Source organism: Aspergillus lentulus (assembly GCF_001445615.1).
Source record: "Aspergillus lentulus DNA, contig: Alt04, strain: IFM 54703, whole genome shotgun sequence".
NCBI classification, from domain to species: domain Eukaryota; kingdom Fungi; phylum Ascomycota; class Eurotiomycetes; order Eurotiales; family Aspergillaceae; genus Aspergillus; species Aspergillus lentulus.
The window spans coordinates 1,331,542-1,347,532 of NW_028322122.1; the positions used below are offsets into that span (position 1 = coordinate 1,331,542).

Below are 15,991 nucleotides of genomic sequence, written 5' to 3' on the forward strand. Positions count from 1 at the left end.
GGCATGATCGATTGGAAATGTGGGCACGCAGTCTCACTTATGGCGTAGCTGTCGTTCAATGACTTCTTGCATTTTGATAATTTCGTTGGAATGATACCTTTGCTGGGTTTCGTTGTCGATCGGGCAGAGTTGACCGATTCTGAATACTATCAGCGCCAACCCATATGCTCAATTTGCTCAAAAGTATCAAATAGAGATTAGATTACTATGACAATAATGCTTAAATACAAATATCTAAATCAGACATTACTTGTGCCATTTCTTCTGCTTCGATTCCCCGGCTGCGTTTGCCCTGTTCCGCGGCACACCTCCGCCCTCACGGCGATGCCAGGCGTCTTGAGGCCACACCCATCCTCGAACTCGCTTTGCGTCTCGTCGCTCTCCGATCTGCGGTTCCGGAATCCATTTATCTTTCCCCTCTGGGAGAATCCGCTGGCGGGTCAGTGCTCCAGGTCCGCCCACGTTGAGGTGAGCAGAGGGCTGCGATGGCAAGGGCACCGATTTGGACAGCATTAGCAGGAAGTACAAGGCCAGGCTCGCAGTCATCGGGACGTTGAGACGGTCTGCGAAACTTGATGTGTGGTCGCACTCTGTTGCAGCTGATTGGCAGTCGTGAGAAGCCTCAGGTGACTGTGCCTGGGCAAAAGAAGCTGGCTGCAGCCTCAGTTCTTCCGGACTCACGGCGATGTTAGTCGGGATTGGCGCCGACACCTCCAGGAATCCAAAATACGGCACGTCATCGCCTTCGTCGCACCCCGCGCGCACACAAACGAGTTCAATTTCAGTGATGATGAAGCCGTACCGGCATGAGTGCTCTCGCATGCATCGTTGTAGATGGGCTAGACCGTTGAGGTACTCCACCCGCCGGTGAGGCGCTTCGTTGCGCATGCCCGTGTTCCAGCGGTCAAAGCTCTTTACGATACCGACGAGCCGTCCCCGTGGCATACCGGAACTGGTTTGTTCGGTATCAGATGCATAGTTGGCAAGGAAGTGTGGTCCACCTGTATTTTTGCTGTGTGAAGCCCGTAGGTGAGGCGCGGGGTAGAGTTTTAGATGCTCTGGTCCTTGGGATACAGCGAGCGCGGCATTGACACGCGGTCCATAGATGTCTCGTATAAGATTAACCAACGCGGCTTCAGAGTCCGGAGACAAGCGAGACGGGGCTACCGCGACGGGCGGAGTCAAGTCGGAGGAGATTGCAGTTCTCAGAAGTTTGGTGAGGCCGTTGATCGAGTTAAACGTCTGAAGCGTGAACGACGTCCAGCTACGCAGGTTCCTAATGTCCCACCAGAAATAGTCGTGCATTCCTCGTGTGGGAACCACACTGACATTACGAACGAGATTGATCGCTTGCGTGGAGGAAGTCAGGTAGGACAGCAAGGTAGTCGACTGCGGCACCATCTCCTCCGCATGAGGCGCAAGGCCAACAGGCGAAGGCTGTGCACTCGGAATCCGAGCGTACCCCACGTATGGGGAGGGTGGAAGGACAAGTGGAGTCTGAGTCTGACACTGGACCGGGGACGGAGAGTTGTCATTGGGTGAGGTCTGAGAGTATGACCGATGGACCACAATGTTTGGTGTCACAGGGGTGACTGGAGCGGATGGCGAAGGGTGCGCTTGTGTGGTGTACTTTGGAAGATGCCGATAGGTTGGATAGCCGTATCGACTCAGGGTCGCTTCGTCAATACTGGAAGCAGAACCCGATCGAGAATGCCCGCCCGAAACTTTGCGCTTATGCGACGGCGTAATGCTCACAGGGGATGACAGTGCGGAGCCGTAGTGAGAACCATACATGGGCGAGGTTGTAGCTGGCGACACCAGAGGAAGACAATCCGCCATTTCTAAGACATTCCGCTGAAGGTCTGGACGCCTGGGAGGATAAGGTAGGAAGCCTGGAGGGTTCCGAGTATTTGACAAAACTCGACGATGGCGCTGTGGTCCAGGGGCGGGTGCAGGCTCAATCACCACATCCTGCGACCTGATTTTCGGCAGCAGAGCAGGGCCGTGCTGGTATCTGGGAGGAGAGGCTTCTCTCGGACTGGTTTCAGCGGTCATGGCCGACCACGGTGAGGAATCATTGGAGTAGATGGATGAATCGGACGCATTGCGGCTGTGGGTGGCTCCAACGAGCTCCATCAATTGCATTCGCGGTGGTGTCGTTGGTTGATAATAAGAATAGTCTAGGGACATGACGTCAATATCTGAGTCACAGTAGAACTCAATCACGGTTCTTTCTTTCACAACGAATGATCAGCGAGTAGCTATCCGGAAGAACCAGCTTCCTGCGAGTCGTCAAAGAGCAATGTCCACCAACGAGCTGATAAGAAAAGATAGAAGCGAGGGTGTCGAGATGTTCCAATTGAAACGCTAGCACTGTTGAATCATGTTTTATATGAGCGACAATGATGAGTTCTGGAGGCATCAGGACGGAGAACGTTTGGATATTAAATGCTCTTCGTAGAGAAGCCATCCGACCCAGGGCCAAAAAAAGCATACGATAGACAGATCCAGAATAGAATAACCTGAAACATGGAGGAGGCTCCAGATTGACGCCAGTGAACTAGCCATTCTGGGTGTTGAGAACTGTAGAAGCGAGGGTCTCGAGGCATGATCTGCCGACTTTCTCGGGGAGGATGCGCGAAACAGACGAGACCATGGGCAAACAAGGCAAGCATGAGTGTTTCATGTAGCAGTCGCGCGTTAAAATGTTGCTAATTTTTGCATCTGCTCAATTTCTTCAGGATCTGGACAAGATCCTCAGACCTTCCCTTCAGGGTATGGCTCGAAGGCCTCATGGGACACGATCTAAAATCGGCAACACTTGTGTTTCGTGCTATTTCTGGGTAATTGTAGCCAAATTGATGGGAATTTGTCGCGGAGCGATGAGCGTAACGCCTGGGTACTCATCCGTCAGCGGCAAGCAGATGTATAGCCAGATACACCTGGTGATACCTTCGGGGTGCGTGGCTCGTGAGACGCACGACTCTTCAGAGATCGAAGCGCCCAGAGGCAACAATTGCAACGGAAACGACTGTTTGTGGCACGCAGAGAAGACCAGAGGGCCTCAACGAGTGAATCACAGTGTCCTGATTTCAGATCTTCCATTTCTAAGAATACTCCAGTTGAAGGGATGCCGGTATACACGAGCATTTGAAGTGGTTGCAGTAGCCGCCGGGCCATCCTTCAAGGCCGGCGTCAAGCTCGCTGAGTGGCTCATCCCTGGCGATGTGCAGTTTAATTGACATGACGCCTTCTGCAGTCGGCGAATCAGTTGCCATTGAAAAGAAAAATAAATACAATTCAGACTGCATTTTGAGATTGGATGAGAGGAACGCAGGTGTAAGAGGGAGAGTGAGTGAGTGAGTGAGGTGCGGTTTGATGGCTCGCCCGCTTACTGGCTTACTGGGATGCTTGGATGCTCTGAAGTCAGTACAAGCCGAACATGAAATCAGCGGGTTTAGCCGGTCGTTTCCGCACTGGCTGACATGTTTCGTGTTTGCCAACAAATCCCGCGTCGACAGAACATCATGACTATGCGCTACTTTGGTATATTGAACTTGGAAAACGAATGCTTAGACGAGAAACACATCACGTGACTCATGAGTTGCGAAGAAACCCTAATGGTATCTGTTATAGAATACCAGCGACGTTACTACAAGGCCATGTAAACTGTCATCAGGATAAATCGTGGTATTTGAGAAGTCATATAGCTCAATTAAAATATTAATATCAACAGCAACAGAGCAGCCAAATCACGCCATTTGATCTGTTCATGAACCCCATTCCGAGTGCTGTTTGGGATAAAACGGATCTGGATAATATAACCATTTCCCTTCGCTTCTGAAAAGAAAAAGCCCAAAAAAGGTATCAAAGTGAGAACCAGCACGACAAGCTGCTGCAGGACTCTATCGAGGCGCTGTGACTAAACAAGGTGATGCTCGAGGGAATCTAATAAACCGTCTAAAAGTCTGATCATGTCCAAAGGAGGAAAGGGAAAAAAGAAATTGCATCGTCAAGTTTCGGCAACAATCTATGCCTTGATCTCATACTTTCGTCGGAACATGTCGTCAATCTCGGTCAGGTAGTATGTACCGGGGAAGAGCGTGTCGGGGTTGCCGGTAGGCTTGAAGTTCTTCTTCAAGTGGGCGTGCTCACGCAGGTTGCACATCTGCAGATTGAGGTTAGTCAATCTGGTCATTGAAAGGGAAAAAACATTAGTTTCTTACGTCATCATAAGCCTGAGGAGGTAGGACGGTTCTAGCGTTGAGGCGCTTGTGCAAGTCAAGCTTCTCAACCATACCAGAGACATCGCCAACAATCTTGACACTGAACATGGAGCTGGCGAGGCCACTGCCGTACGAGAAGAGAGCAACGCGCTTGGGCTGGCTGGGATCGAAGGTGACGTTGCTGAGCAAGCTGGCCAGACCGGCATAGACAGTGGCCGTGTACATGTTACCACAGAGGGTGGCAACGTCGAGACCGGGACGCACACGCTCAGCGAAAGTCTTCTTGGTCAGACCCATGAAGGTCTTCTCGACGGTCTTGTCGGTGAAAGACTTCTCATAATCCAAGTCACGCAGTTCAGAAGGCACTTCGGCAAAGGCGGGGTGGCTGGGGTTGGCGAGGTAGTCATTGTAGAGCATGCGGCCATAGGACTTCTGCACCAGCTTGCAGGTAGGGGCGTGGAACAGGATATAGTCAAAGCGTTCAAGGGGAGTCTTGGTCTCATCGTTCTCAACTCCGTTGGTGCCATTCTGAACCTTGGCCTTGAGCACCTTTTCACGAGTGGAATAGGCCTTGTAGCAAGCATCAACAGCCTCGGTATAGCACTTGAGCGAGAAATGGCCATCAACGACGGGGTATTCGCTAGTGAGGTCGGGCTTGAAGAAATCATAAGCGTGGGTGACGTAACTGCCACGGAGACCAGGCTCGAACACAATAGGGGCATCAGGGCCGATCAGCATGGCAACGGCACCAGCACCACCAGTGGGGCGGGCAGCTCCCTTGGCGTAGAGGGCAATGTCTCCGCAGACAACAATGGCATCTCTGCCATCCCAGGCAGAAGACTCAACCCAGTTGATGCTGTTGAATACAGCGTTGGTACCACCATAGCAAGCATTGACGGTATCGACACCCTCAATGTTGGTGTTTCCATGAGGAGCAAACAGCTGCATCAGCACCGACTTGACCGACTTGGACTTGTCAAGAAGGGTCTCTGTGCCGACCTCAAGACGACCGATAGACTTGGGGTCGATGTTGTACTTGCGAAGGAGGGAGGAGCAGGTGGTCAGGGCAATGGAGTAGATGTCTGGGGAGGTGGAAAGTCAACATTCCGTGTGTACGAGGAACAGGGAAGTGGGATAATCATACCCTCACGGTCATCACAGAAGCTCATCTTGGTCTGTCCCAGACCAATTGTGTACTTTCCCTCACTCACTCCATCGAACTTCTCCAACTCCGCCTGGTCGACACACTGGACATGCCATCAGCACTGTTGTGAACTGGAGATGTTGGACAGGGCAAAGTGCAAAGGAAGTAGTCCAACATACCTGACTGGGGAAGTAGACCTCAATGGCCTTGATACCAACATTCTGGGGACGAGCAGACATGGTGGCGGTGGGGGTGTAAATTGAAAATATTATGTATGAAGGAAGGAAGGTAAAGGTAAACACTTAAAGAGGCAGTCTCTCACGCACAAAAAGGAAGCAGACAACGATTGCGAATACGGTGAAGCTTGGAGGAGAAACAGAAGGAAGAGAAGGAGGGAGGGCCAGGTGTACCTTTAAAGCAGTAGGTAGGACGAGAGAAAGAAGCAATGGCCGACTGATTGCCCGAATCGTCTTACCTGCTTCTCCCTCCTAAACCCCCTCCTCCTGTCGAGAGGATTTCTATTCCATTTTCTCAGAGGCAAAACCAAAAAAGATTCGTTCCAAATGGGGCCCTCTTCCGTTACTAAGCCTATCTGGGTTTGGTGCTATGGGTCCACTCCTACTTATGGAAATTACCAACTGGTGCCTTAGGCTTCCAGATACCTCTCTAGGTAGCTGGGCCTGACTCAGCGAATCAGAGTGGGAACTGCGATTTTGGTAAGGCACGGCAAAACATTAGTATACACGTACAGACAGCAGTATGTATGCAGAGTCGACGTCTACGACAATTCTCGATGGATGACAGTACATTGCGAACGGAAGGTGTGAGCGTGGAAAAAGATTCGAAAAAAAAGGGGTAAGAAATGGAGCTGAGGCTTCCCGCTAGCTCAATGATCCCAGATGCTTGTCATCAGTCTCTTTGCTGGTTGATGATATTGCGTCCAGTATTCCTATACTCCATCTGCATGCTTTCAAGAGGATGGACAGCGACGTACGCACTCACACACCGACTCCTGCAGTTACAAATTTAATTTTTCAATGAGTATTTCTGGTCAGTTGACCCTTTTCAATGAAATCTCTGGTATCATCTTCAACTATTACTATTGGGTTTGACCATGCAGTGGTGAGCAAGGACTGCTCCAGCCGAGGAGTAGTGTACTGATGTTTTCGCAGCACAATAGAGCACAGCTTAATCTCCCAACAGTCATGCTCATGGTTCTGCGGAACCAAGTGGGACGAATTTTTGTTGTCTCAATTCCATTACGCCAGCAATTACAATCCTGATTTTCAGTAATTGGCCAGAAATAATAATATTCCTGATGTGTTGCATGACTTGGCCTGCTGGTGATCGCAGGAGATCGTAGCTTTTTAGTCCCCGTTAGTCCAGTCCATACTCCATAATCTGTCACTCGTTCCATTCCCATAGAGTCTCGGAGGTTCTACTCTCGATGATTGTCCATTTCAGCTCCATATTGTCAGCGTTCTGTTCTGTAGATGCTGGTGGCTAGACGCACATCTAGCTGCCTAATAATGTAAGATTGCGTTCCCTGCCAAGCCTGGGGACTACCTACCTTAGATAGACAGTCTTGATAAGAGGTCCATCTCATTTGTCTCCTTCACTCATCTGTCACTATCTACCCATTACTTCCATCGTCTCAGCTGCGACATCGGAAATCTACATACTGACCGCTTGGCTCGGATGACAAGTATCCCAATTTTCCTAGAAATCCAGAAGAGAATCAAGAGATTTATCAATCTTATCTTGTGGGCCTACGGAGTATGCTCTCTAACTTCGAGTCTCGACTATGCGACTCCATCTGCCAGATTTCCAGTTTCGAGACAGAAAATCAAGTGGAGGTCTGCACTTGTCCTTGACGATGTGAAGTGGATTCGGGTTTCACCAAAGGTCCAGCACCAAACCACTATCCAGGCACCGTGACACATATGGCGTCACCACCGAGTTCTCATCCTTCCCTTCGTGCGCTAACATAACACAGTATCTCGTGGTCAAGAGTCCCCTCTAGAACGTCATCTCGCAGGTACCATAGGTCCCCTTCAAAAACGTCGACATAATGCTACACCCGCCCCAATTGAGCACTCCAAGAAGGTTTCCTTGGGAGAAGACGAGGTGCTACTGATGTGCTTACTGATTACTCTCCAGTCTATAAGAACCTATACTGGATGTGCCTGGCTAGAGAAGTAGTGTTTTAGGCAGCACTAGTCCAACACCTTAACCGAAAGGTTCCAATGGTGATTCCGCATGAAACCATCAGCCCTAGAACATGCTTATATGCTACCAAACCCCTCGGCCTTGCAGCCCCGTGACACCGCCAAAGCTCATTGGGTTGTAATCTACTTGGGGAAGTGGTCAGACTTTTCTGATCCGTATAGGATTATTTCTTCAAGAGTGAGCTTGTGGCAGATGCGTCGACCTAGCTCTAACTAATGAAGTAGAGGGTAAATCTAGATCTCTAAACTTCCCTCTCTATATATGGATAGTCCGCTAGTAGATGTAGAATTAACTAACAGAATGACCAGGCTGCTTCTTTTGTTCGTGGGATATATAAACCATGGTAGGTTCCGCCCTGCACAAGTAGACAATGTCGTATACGGCAACCATCAAATGCCGCACAGTATATTACATAGTATAAGCAGCGTGGTATACTCAACCAACCAAACTCTCAAATCTCCCACCATGGAAATAATCGAAGCCATGATCGATCGAGCGTGTTCAAGAGTTGGCACAACACCATATGACAGGCGGTGACAGAAGGCAGAATACAGGTACCTGAGCAGCTGTTTGATGCTGTCCTGAAATATTGTTGTTGTATTGCCATCCAAGGAAGAGCAAAGTCAACGTCGATAACATTCACAGGAAGTTGGTATATCTTCCTCGACAGAAAATTGATATTCAAACTTATTCCTCAGCACTCACTCGAATGCTTCCAATCAAAACCTTTCTGCCTGTTTACGAGTACGACGTTGAAAGCGGAGCGTGGGTCTCTTGGCTCTCTCGTACTATGTATATCTCTGCCTCTGACGCCTGCGCCACACGTCTGACTATCCATCCGGGGAAGCCAGTCAGTCTCACTCCTTTTCCCGTGAGAGACTATCTGGTCTACATCCAAACTTCATCCACTCTCTCGTCTGTAGATCTTCGTTTTCATCGGTTTTTTCTTTGTTTCTAATAGTTTCACTTTAATCTCCCCCAAACACAGGGAGTATGTCGCTCATTGTCGCTCCTTCCTCATCCAGATCATGATCCCGCTTACTCCGGCATCCGTGACGCTGTCTAACTTCTACGGCTCCCCCGAGCCACATCCATTCCGCCATGGGCAACGATAAGAAATTCGAATACGAATCACTTCCCATTCCAACTTACGAAGAAGCTATTTCCTCCCGTCCAAGCTCCTCTCGATCTCATCTAGGCCCCGATGAAGCCAGCGACGATGCGGAACGACAGGGCTTGCTACATAATGCCGACAGTACCAGTGGTCCCGGCGGCCCACGATTTCGGCCTCATGGATACCAACCGCCAACGGTCGAGTCCGTCCGTAACAGCCTGGACGATCTTGCGTCCTCGGGAACCGATTCCGCTCGGGGGTCGCTCGAGGAGTTGCAGCGGGAACTCGCTCAGATGGATGTGGAGGAAGCAGGGGTGCAATCGTCATCTCGACGGTCCCGACTGGGGCAGCATTTCTCGAAACGATTCAACAGCCTGAGTCGGACCCTTTCTGCTATACAGTTCCCTTTTCGCCGCTTCCTACCAAACTTCCGATTCACAATTAACCTCGATGGAGCCCGTCAACGCTTCCAAGACCATAGCTGCATTATCCTGCTACGGGTGTTTGGACTACTATTGGTAGTCACTCTTGTATACGTGTTCTTCTTTTCGAACCTCTTCAATCTGAATTCTCGATTCATGATGGGTCAGTCGTATAGCGCTGCGTCGGTGCAGAATTTCCTTCAGGGCCACATCAACGAGACAAACATCGCGGATAATTTGAGAAAGGTGACAAAGTTTCCTCATATGGCTGGTACCGAGGGCAGCTTTGCGCTGGCAGAATGGATTGAACAGGAATTCAAAAATGCAGCGCTCGATGAAATCGAAATGGAGGAATTTCAAGTGTACCTCAACTATCCCAACGAAGGCGGAAGGAGGGTGGCGATCGTTGATCCGCCCGGCATGGCCTGGGAGGCTGCGCTCGAAGAGAAGAACGAACAGACTATGGTTTTCCATGGACATTCAAAATCGGGAAATGTGACCGGCCATTTGGTCTATGTAAACTACGGTTCCCGAGAAGATTTTCGGCTCCTGGCGGACCACGGAATTGACATGAAAGGCGCTATCGCACTTGTCCGATACTATGGGTCCGAGACAGATCGTGCCCTGAAGGTCAAGCTTGCGGAGATGGCTGGCGCTGTCGGATGTATCATCTACTCCGACCCGCATGAAGATGGATTTCGGCGGGGTCCCGCTTTTCCAGACGGACGCTTTATGCCGGATGATGGCGTCCAAAGGGGCGCAGTAAGCCTGATGTCATGGGTTGTTGGGGATGTACTTTCCCCGGGGTTTGCGTCTACTCCTGAGGAGAAGAAACGACTTTCGGTCGAAGAAAGCCCGGGATTGCCGGGTATACCAAGTATCCCGATCGCCTGGCGCGATGCTCAGAGACTCTTGCAGGTTCTCAAGGGTCATGGTACAGAGGTACCCAAGGAGTGGGTTGGAGGTGTTCCCGACGTGAAGGAATGGTGGACGGGAGACGGAGGTTCCCCAAAAGTGAACCTGATGAATATTCTGGACGAAGTGGAACGACAGCCTATATACAATGTCATTGGGCGCATCATTGGATTGGAACAGCCTGAAAAGAAGATTATCGTGGGCAACCACCGCGACTCATGGTGTCTTGGCAGTGCGGACCCAGGCAGTGGCACTGCGGTCTTCTTAGAGCTTGTTCGCGTCTTTGGTGAACTTCGGACGTTCGGATGGCGACCGCTGAGGACCATTGAGTTCGTCAGCTGGGACGCAGAAGAATACAATATGATCGGTTCAACGGAGCATGTGGAAAAAGCGATTGAAGCACTGCGAGAGAATGCATTTGCTTACCTGAACGTTGACGTTGGGGTGACTGGCAATAACTTTGATGCCTCCGGATCTCCGTTATTTCAGCGGATTGTGATGCAGATCCTCGGCCGCATTGCGGATCCCATTACGAACGAGACACTCAAGGACATCTGGGAGAAAGCGCAGAAGAAGTTCGGCCCTCTTGGTTCTGGGAGTGATTATGTAGCGTTCCAGGATATTGCTGGCACCTCAAGTGTGGACTTTGGATTCACTGGCGAGCGTTTCCCCTATCACAGCTGTTACGAGAACTATGACTGGATGACCAAGTTCGGAGATCCTGGGTTCCAATACCACAAGGCTCTAGGCCAATTCTGGGCTTTGCTCCTGATTGACCTTGCGGATAACCCTATCTTACAGTTCGATTTGCAAGTGTACGCCGACCATGTGCATACCTATGTTACCGATCTGGTAGCCTACGCCAAGTCAAAGAACGTCCCGGTTGCCCCCCAGCTTTTAGAGGACCGCGCCGTCGGAGAACCGTCCGTCAGCTTCCAACCCCTCTTTGACGCCGCGTCCAAGTTCAAAAGCGACGCAGGAGAATTCGACCAATGGGCCCAGTTATGGCACGACACTGTCTGGGGCGCCGGCGGGTTCGAAAACAACGTAATGGCCATCCAGCGACTGAAGCATAACTCTCGCTTGGCCAGTTTTGACACCCAACTTCTGGATCTAGATCATGACGGCGGAGTAAGTACCCTTCCATTATACATCTCTAGCGTCCCCGACACTGACAATCTCCATCAGATCCCCAACCGCACGCAGTTCAAACATGTCATCTTCGGCCCCCAGCTGTGGTCCGGCTACGACGCCGCCGTCTTTCCCGCCATCCGCGATAGCATCGACTCGGGCAACTGGACTCTAACCCAGGAATGGATTGACCGAGTCGCCAAGATCATTCAGCGCGCAAGCAACAGTCTCGTGCACCATTAGACTCCTCCCTACACATCAACCTCAGAACTATCAACCTCGCAGAAATCAGTCTTACTCTTCCATCCATCAACATATACATACCTCCGCAACCTCAATCTCTCAAATCTATGTATACTTCTCATCATCTGTGCATCAGCACGTACATACACGAACATACACACCCTGCCTGATCCAGGCTCCTCTGCATCTCATCGCGACGGAACAAAGTATATCAGATCTAGCGAATTGAACCTCTCATTATTCCGTATTTTCTTACTATATCCTTTCTCCTCCATTCTGGGGAGAGAAAACTGCTTTTGGCTTCCTTTAGCCTGTTTTGTACATACCTCCGTCTTCATTTAGCATTCTTGTTAGCCTCTGAAGACAAGTCTCGAATATTTTAGTTTTGCCGCGGTTCCACCTTTTGACCAATCGATAGAAAGAATGAAAATGTGAAGTATTGGCTTCCAAGGGCCTATGGATTGAGTAGATGAGATTAATTCATCTTGTGTATGGGACAGCTGTGATATGACTGAAGTCGCAAAAAGGAAAGAAAATCGAATATGCCATTGAAAAGAACCCCACCGTCTAGAGGATCAACCCAAACCAACCCACAAAGAAAATGAAATCCAGTCCCCCAAACGCCTGTAGTATGTATTATCCCATTGGTATATATACAGTCCCAATGCCAAGGGAAAAAAAGGGAAAATGAAAGATCATCATTAGTAGAATTCGCTTTGTTTGCAAAGTCTCAGTGGTTCTTTGGGAGAACCCTGGGTTGAGAAAGAGAGGGCACGAGAAAGGAGGTCTTGACCCCGAAGCCATTGATTAGGGCAGGGGAGATTATTATTAGAGGATGAAAAGATGGACCAAAATTGCTGCAAACGGCCAGAAGTGCGATGGCTGCCTCACTTGCGGAAGCCTTCAACGCCCAGCATTGGAGTCTCCACCATCCGGTCGCAAGGGACACCCTCGTCGCGCCTTCTGGCAAAGAAACTGTCGCACTCAGTGACAATTTGTGCCCATTCGGCGAGGGCTCGGCCTGCATACTTGCTGGCTACGACCCCGTCCTTCGCCAGGCACTGAGTATTTCTTGGGTCAAGGGTCTTCTCGCCGTCCGCAGCACGCTGTACTGGCCCTTGTGTCCCTTTGTTTGACGCCGCATCCTCAAGACGACTGTCAGTCTTGGCGCTTTCATCCAAATCAATTGCAGAGGCATATTCCGACGAGTCATCAACCGGTCTGTCCAAGTATCCTCGGAGCTGCAAATGCAGCTGGGCTCCTACAGGAAGGCAGGGACCGTAGAGACGCTTATTCTTGCTCGGCCATTGCGGCCGGTCCATCCATTCCAGCGAGAACCTGAAAGAATATGGCTGATGTGGCGTCTTCGGCCGACTAGTCTCCCCAGTGCTATTCTGCGGCCGCAGATGGTCGTCCGAGTTCTTCTCTGTACTGTTCATGGTATCGTGGCTCCTTGAATCCGACTCTTCCGAACTAGTGCTCGGAGGCGATGCATCGTCATTATTTCTGATGCTGGAAGAACCGCCAAACATCGCCTTCAGAAGATTCCACCTTCTCTTCGGAGGTGCCTGATACTCGGAGAAATCGTCGCCCTTGGAGCCTGCCGTCTGTTCAGTTGGAGCGGGCGGCACGACACGGTCGAAGGAGACGAAGAGGCTCGGCGGCGCAATGTGGTTATCACACCGTATAATGATGATTCGGCGCCCCGGCGCTGGTGAACATGGCGCAGACGATAGAGGGGCTTTAAGTTCCTTTTCGGCGTTTGTTTGAAAGTCGCGATAGTAAGACCAAACCCGTTGTAACCGATTCCAGAGCGTCTCGTATATTGTGCTACAGATAACGTCGAAGGTCAGCGAAACCGAGGCAGACGCACGAATACCAGAGGGCTTGTACTTACGAGTCGAGCGGCGATGGCTCCCCATTAAACCTACACAGTCGCCAACATAGGAGACGCTGAAAGTATGCGCGCACCATCGGGCTCCAGTGACTGAAATAGTGATAGAACAAGGATTCATCGAGCAGAAAGTCCAAGCAGAGGTCGGCTTTTCTTTCCTCGGAAGTGATCCACTTGCCCCAAACGCAAAAGAGAAAGGAGAATACTCTCACTTCGGTCAGAGAATTGTGGCTCCGCATCATTCGGCGGCAAGCCGACAGCCAAAACTTCCAGTCAAATAATTCCATATCCACAGTCTGAGAGTAGCGTGTGAGGATGGGCAGGACCTCTTCGACGAAGTCGCATAGCAAAAAGCATGCATTGTGGTCAAATAAAGAAGTCTTCTGAGCAGCAGTCTTCATGATGTTGCAGAATGACTCCGCATATAGTAACCGCGCGCGCTGAGGCTCGAGGGAAGATTCAGACAAGAAATCACGCAGAAGAATGATCAGGCGATTCTCAGCCATCGAGCGGTGGCTGTTAGCAGAGCCTAAAGGAAGAGCAGAAACTGTTGCATCGGCACCCTCAATGAAGTCATCAAAAGTGATGGCTGCGGCGGTGTGTGTATTCTCAGGCATCTGTGGACTTGATTGTTTGTAGAGTGTGTCCTCCATGACTACAAGTACCTGAGCGTGGATTGGCAACAGACCCGGGGCCAGGATACGTTTTGGTTTCTCTATATCTGTCGGCAGAGCATCTGCATAGAGGATGTGAATATACTTGACAAAGACAAAGAAAAGATCTGAGTCTCGACCACACCACCTCGAAACCCAAGGGCTTTGCCATTGTATCTGAGCTGTACTCAAAGGCACTTCGGGTTTTTGCCGAAGATATCGAACGAGGGGCGTGTGGGAATGAAAGCATAGCGTCCGGAGCGCGCTGGGAAAGTTTAACCCGAGATCCTGGGTGAAAGCACGAATGTTCCTGCATCGTTCTACGCCAGAATCGGCAAGGATCCGTCGGAAGATATTCGCGGGGGTGTTCCATAAGCGCACTAGAATATCTGCGACGCCCGGGCAGAAGAAGAAGGCGTACGCGCAGGCCTTTCCGCAAAATGCCACCAAGCTCGCAGGTGCATGCCTCATTGACATTCTCTCCACCACGAAGGCCATCTGAGACAGCAAATTCTGTACGAAGATATTCCTGATGTTGTGATGGATCGACTCGATCAGGAAATCCGAGCCTGAGGAGTCAGAGCTCTCCGATATCGAAGTCGAAGCATGATGGAGTGAATTGGGCGGCTCATCCCTGTTCGGGGGCATTGGGAAGGGAATTCTCCATTCCGGCCGCATCATGATGCCGACAACCGCCTCGAGGTAGACTGGACGGTCAGTACCCGAAATGGATTGATTGTTCTTGCCATTGAGCATCTCCAGTAGCCCAGTCCACCACTTGTTGAGAATATTGACGCGGCGGTCGAGGTCTTCAGCTCTCAGAGACTTGTAGGAGGCACTTGATTGGTTGCGATTCAAGAAGGGCAGCAGTGAAGAACGGATGACGTTTGCTTTTAGAGCACTCGACTTGGAATGGAATCTGTGTCGCTTAATTAGCCATCTGAAGCTCCAAAGAGAGTGGTTCTTATCGGCGCCGGGTATGAATGTACTCACTTCTGGTAATCAGCTTCGAGTCCACGGAACACGCCCCATAGCTCATCTTTCTTTCGTGGAAGGTCAACATTTCCAGAGAAGTTTCCAGCGGTAACAGCCGCTCCTTTGGGCATGGGAGGGAGAATCGGGGTAGACACATGGAGAGATGCGGCAAGTCTTTCCAAGGAATTCTTCGCCCGCAACGAATGAGGGGATGAACTACTGCTCGGACTGTCATCTTGGCTTTGAGTTACGACTGCAACCATTGGACGCCTGGGGCGTTTGCTCAGAATAGTGCGTTTGCGAGAAGGCAAGACCGGGTCGGTTTCCTTCAGTGACTCCAATCGAGAGTTGGATTTGGATGGTAGACCCTGCGATTTCGAAGGTGTCTGATCATCCGAGCGAGAATTTCGGTTCTTGGAGGGCTTAGGAGACGGCGAAGGGGATCGAGACTGGGAGCCCGAAGAGCCCCAGGGTTTTCGAGCCAGGTTAACCAGTCTGCCGGACATGGAACGGGCCTTGGAGGGACGAGCGACGGGCTCTGGGGCTTTTGTCTCTGGATACTTGACAGGAGGCTTCGCGGACGCTCCGGAGGGTTCGGAAGTAGCGGTGTCATTCAGATCCTCGGCGGACAGGGTGAATCGAGAGACGGCCACGGCCGACTTTTCCTTGTTGCGGCGTAAAGAGGTCCGTCGCAGAATGTCCTTCCCCGCAGCCACATCCTCCTTCGACGGCGAGGCTGAATCATTATTTGGGAACGTCAGGTCGGAAAACGTTCTCCGCAAGCCGGGGGACCCAGGTTCAGTAACCGGAATATGTGAAAGGTTGTTGTAACTGGCGGCACGAGAAAGGAAAGCGCTTTCTTCATCGATCGGATTGGTCGGAATATCGACAGCGAGAGAAGACATGATCGAGTGTATAATCAATCCTGTACTAGAGGTCCACGAGGAGGTATCATCCAAGGACTGTGCACATTGCTCTCGGTCCGGAAAGTTGAATGACTGCTTATCTCGAGGTCGGATGAGACCAGCTCCTCCATGTAAGAGAA

The 15,991-nt window shown here is 50.8% G+C and overlaps 4 protein-coding genes across 4 annotated transcripts; 1 reads left to right on the forward strand and 3 right to left on the reverse strand.

Annotated features, from left to right (window-relative positions):
- Positions 1-246: 246 nt before the first annotated feature.
- On the reverse strand, positions 247-2,145 carry ALT_1718 (uncharacterized protein; the record flags this gene model as incomplete). Its single annotated transcript, XM_033562107.2, has 1 exon — positions 247-2,145. The coding sequence occupies one exon, from the start codon at positions 2,143-2,145 to the stop codon at positions 247-249; it is 1,899 nt and encodes a 632-aa protein (XP_033417998.2).
- A 1,885-nt stretch (positions 2,146-4,030) lies between these two features.
- Positions 4,031-5,609, reverse strand: erg13 (hydroxymethylglutaryl-CoA synthase; the record flags this gene model as incomplete). Its single annotated transcript, XM_033562106.2, has 4 exons — positions 4,031-4,168; positions 4,227-5,308; positions 5,371-5,473; positions 5,550-5,609. The coding sequence occupies 4 exons, from the start codon at positions 5,607-5,609 to the stop codon at positions 4,031-4,033; spliced, it is 1,383 nt and encodes a 460-aa protein (XP_033417997.2).
- A 3,091-nt stretch (positions 5,610-8,700) lies between these two features.
- ALT_1720 (M28 family metallopeptidase) lies at positions 8,701-11,424 on the forward strand (the record flags this gene model as incomplete). The annotated part of the gene is made up of 1 exon (XM_089599206.1): positions 8,701-11,424. The coding sequence occupies one exon, from the start codon at positions 8,701-8,703 to the stop codon at positions 11,422-11,424; it is 2,724 nt and encodes a 907-aa protein (XP_089456352.1).
- An 887-nt stretch (positions 11,425-12,311) lies between these two features.
- ALT_1721 (DUF1765 domain-containing protein) lies at positions 12,312-15,851 on the reverse strand (the record flags this gene model as incomplete). The annotated part of the gene is made up of 3 exons (XM_033562104.2): positions 12,312-13,254; positions 13,322-14,890; positions 14,965-15,851. 3 exons carry the CDS (start codon positions 15,849-15,851, stop codon positions 12,312-12,314), a joined length of 3,399 nt encoding a protein of 1,132 aa, XP_033417995.1.
- Between the last annotated feature and the right edge of the window lie 140 nt (positions 15,852-15,991).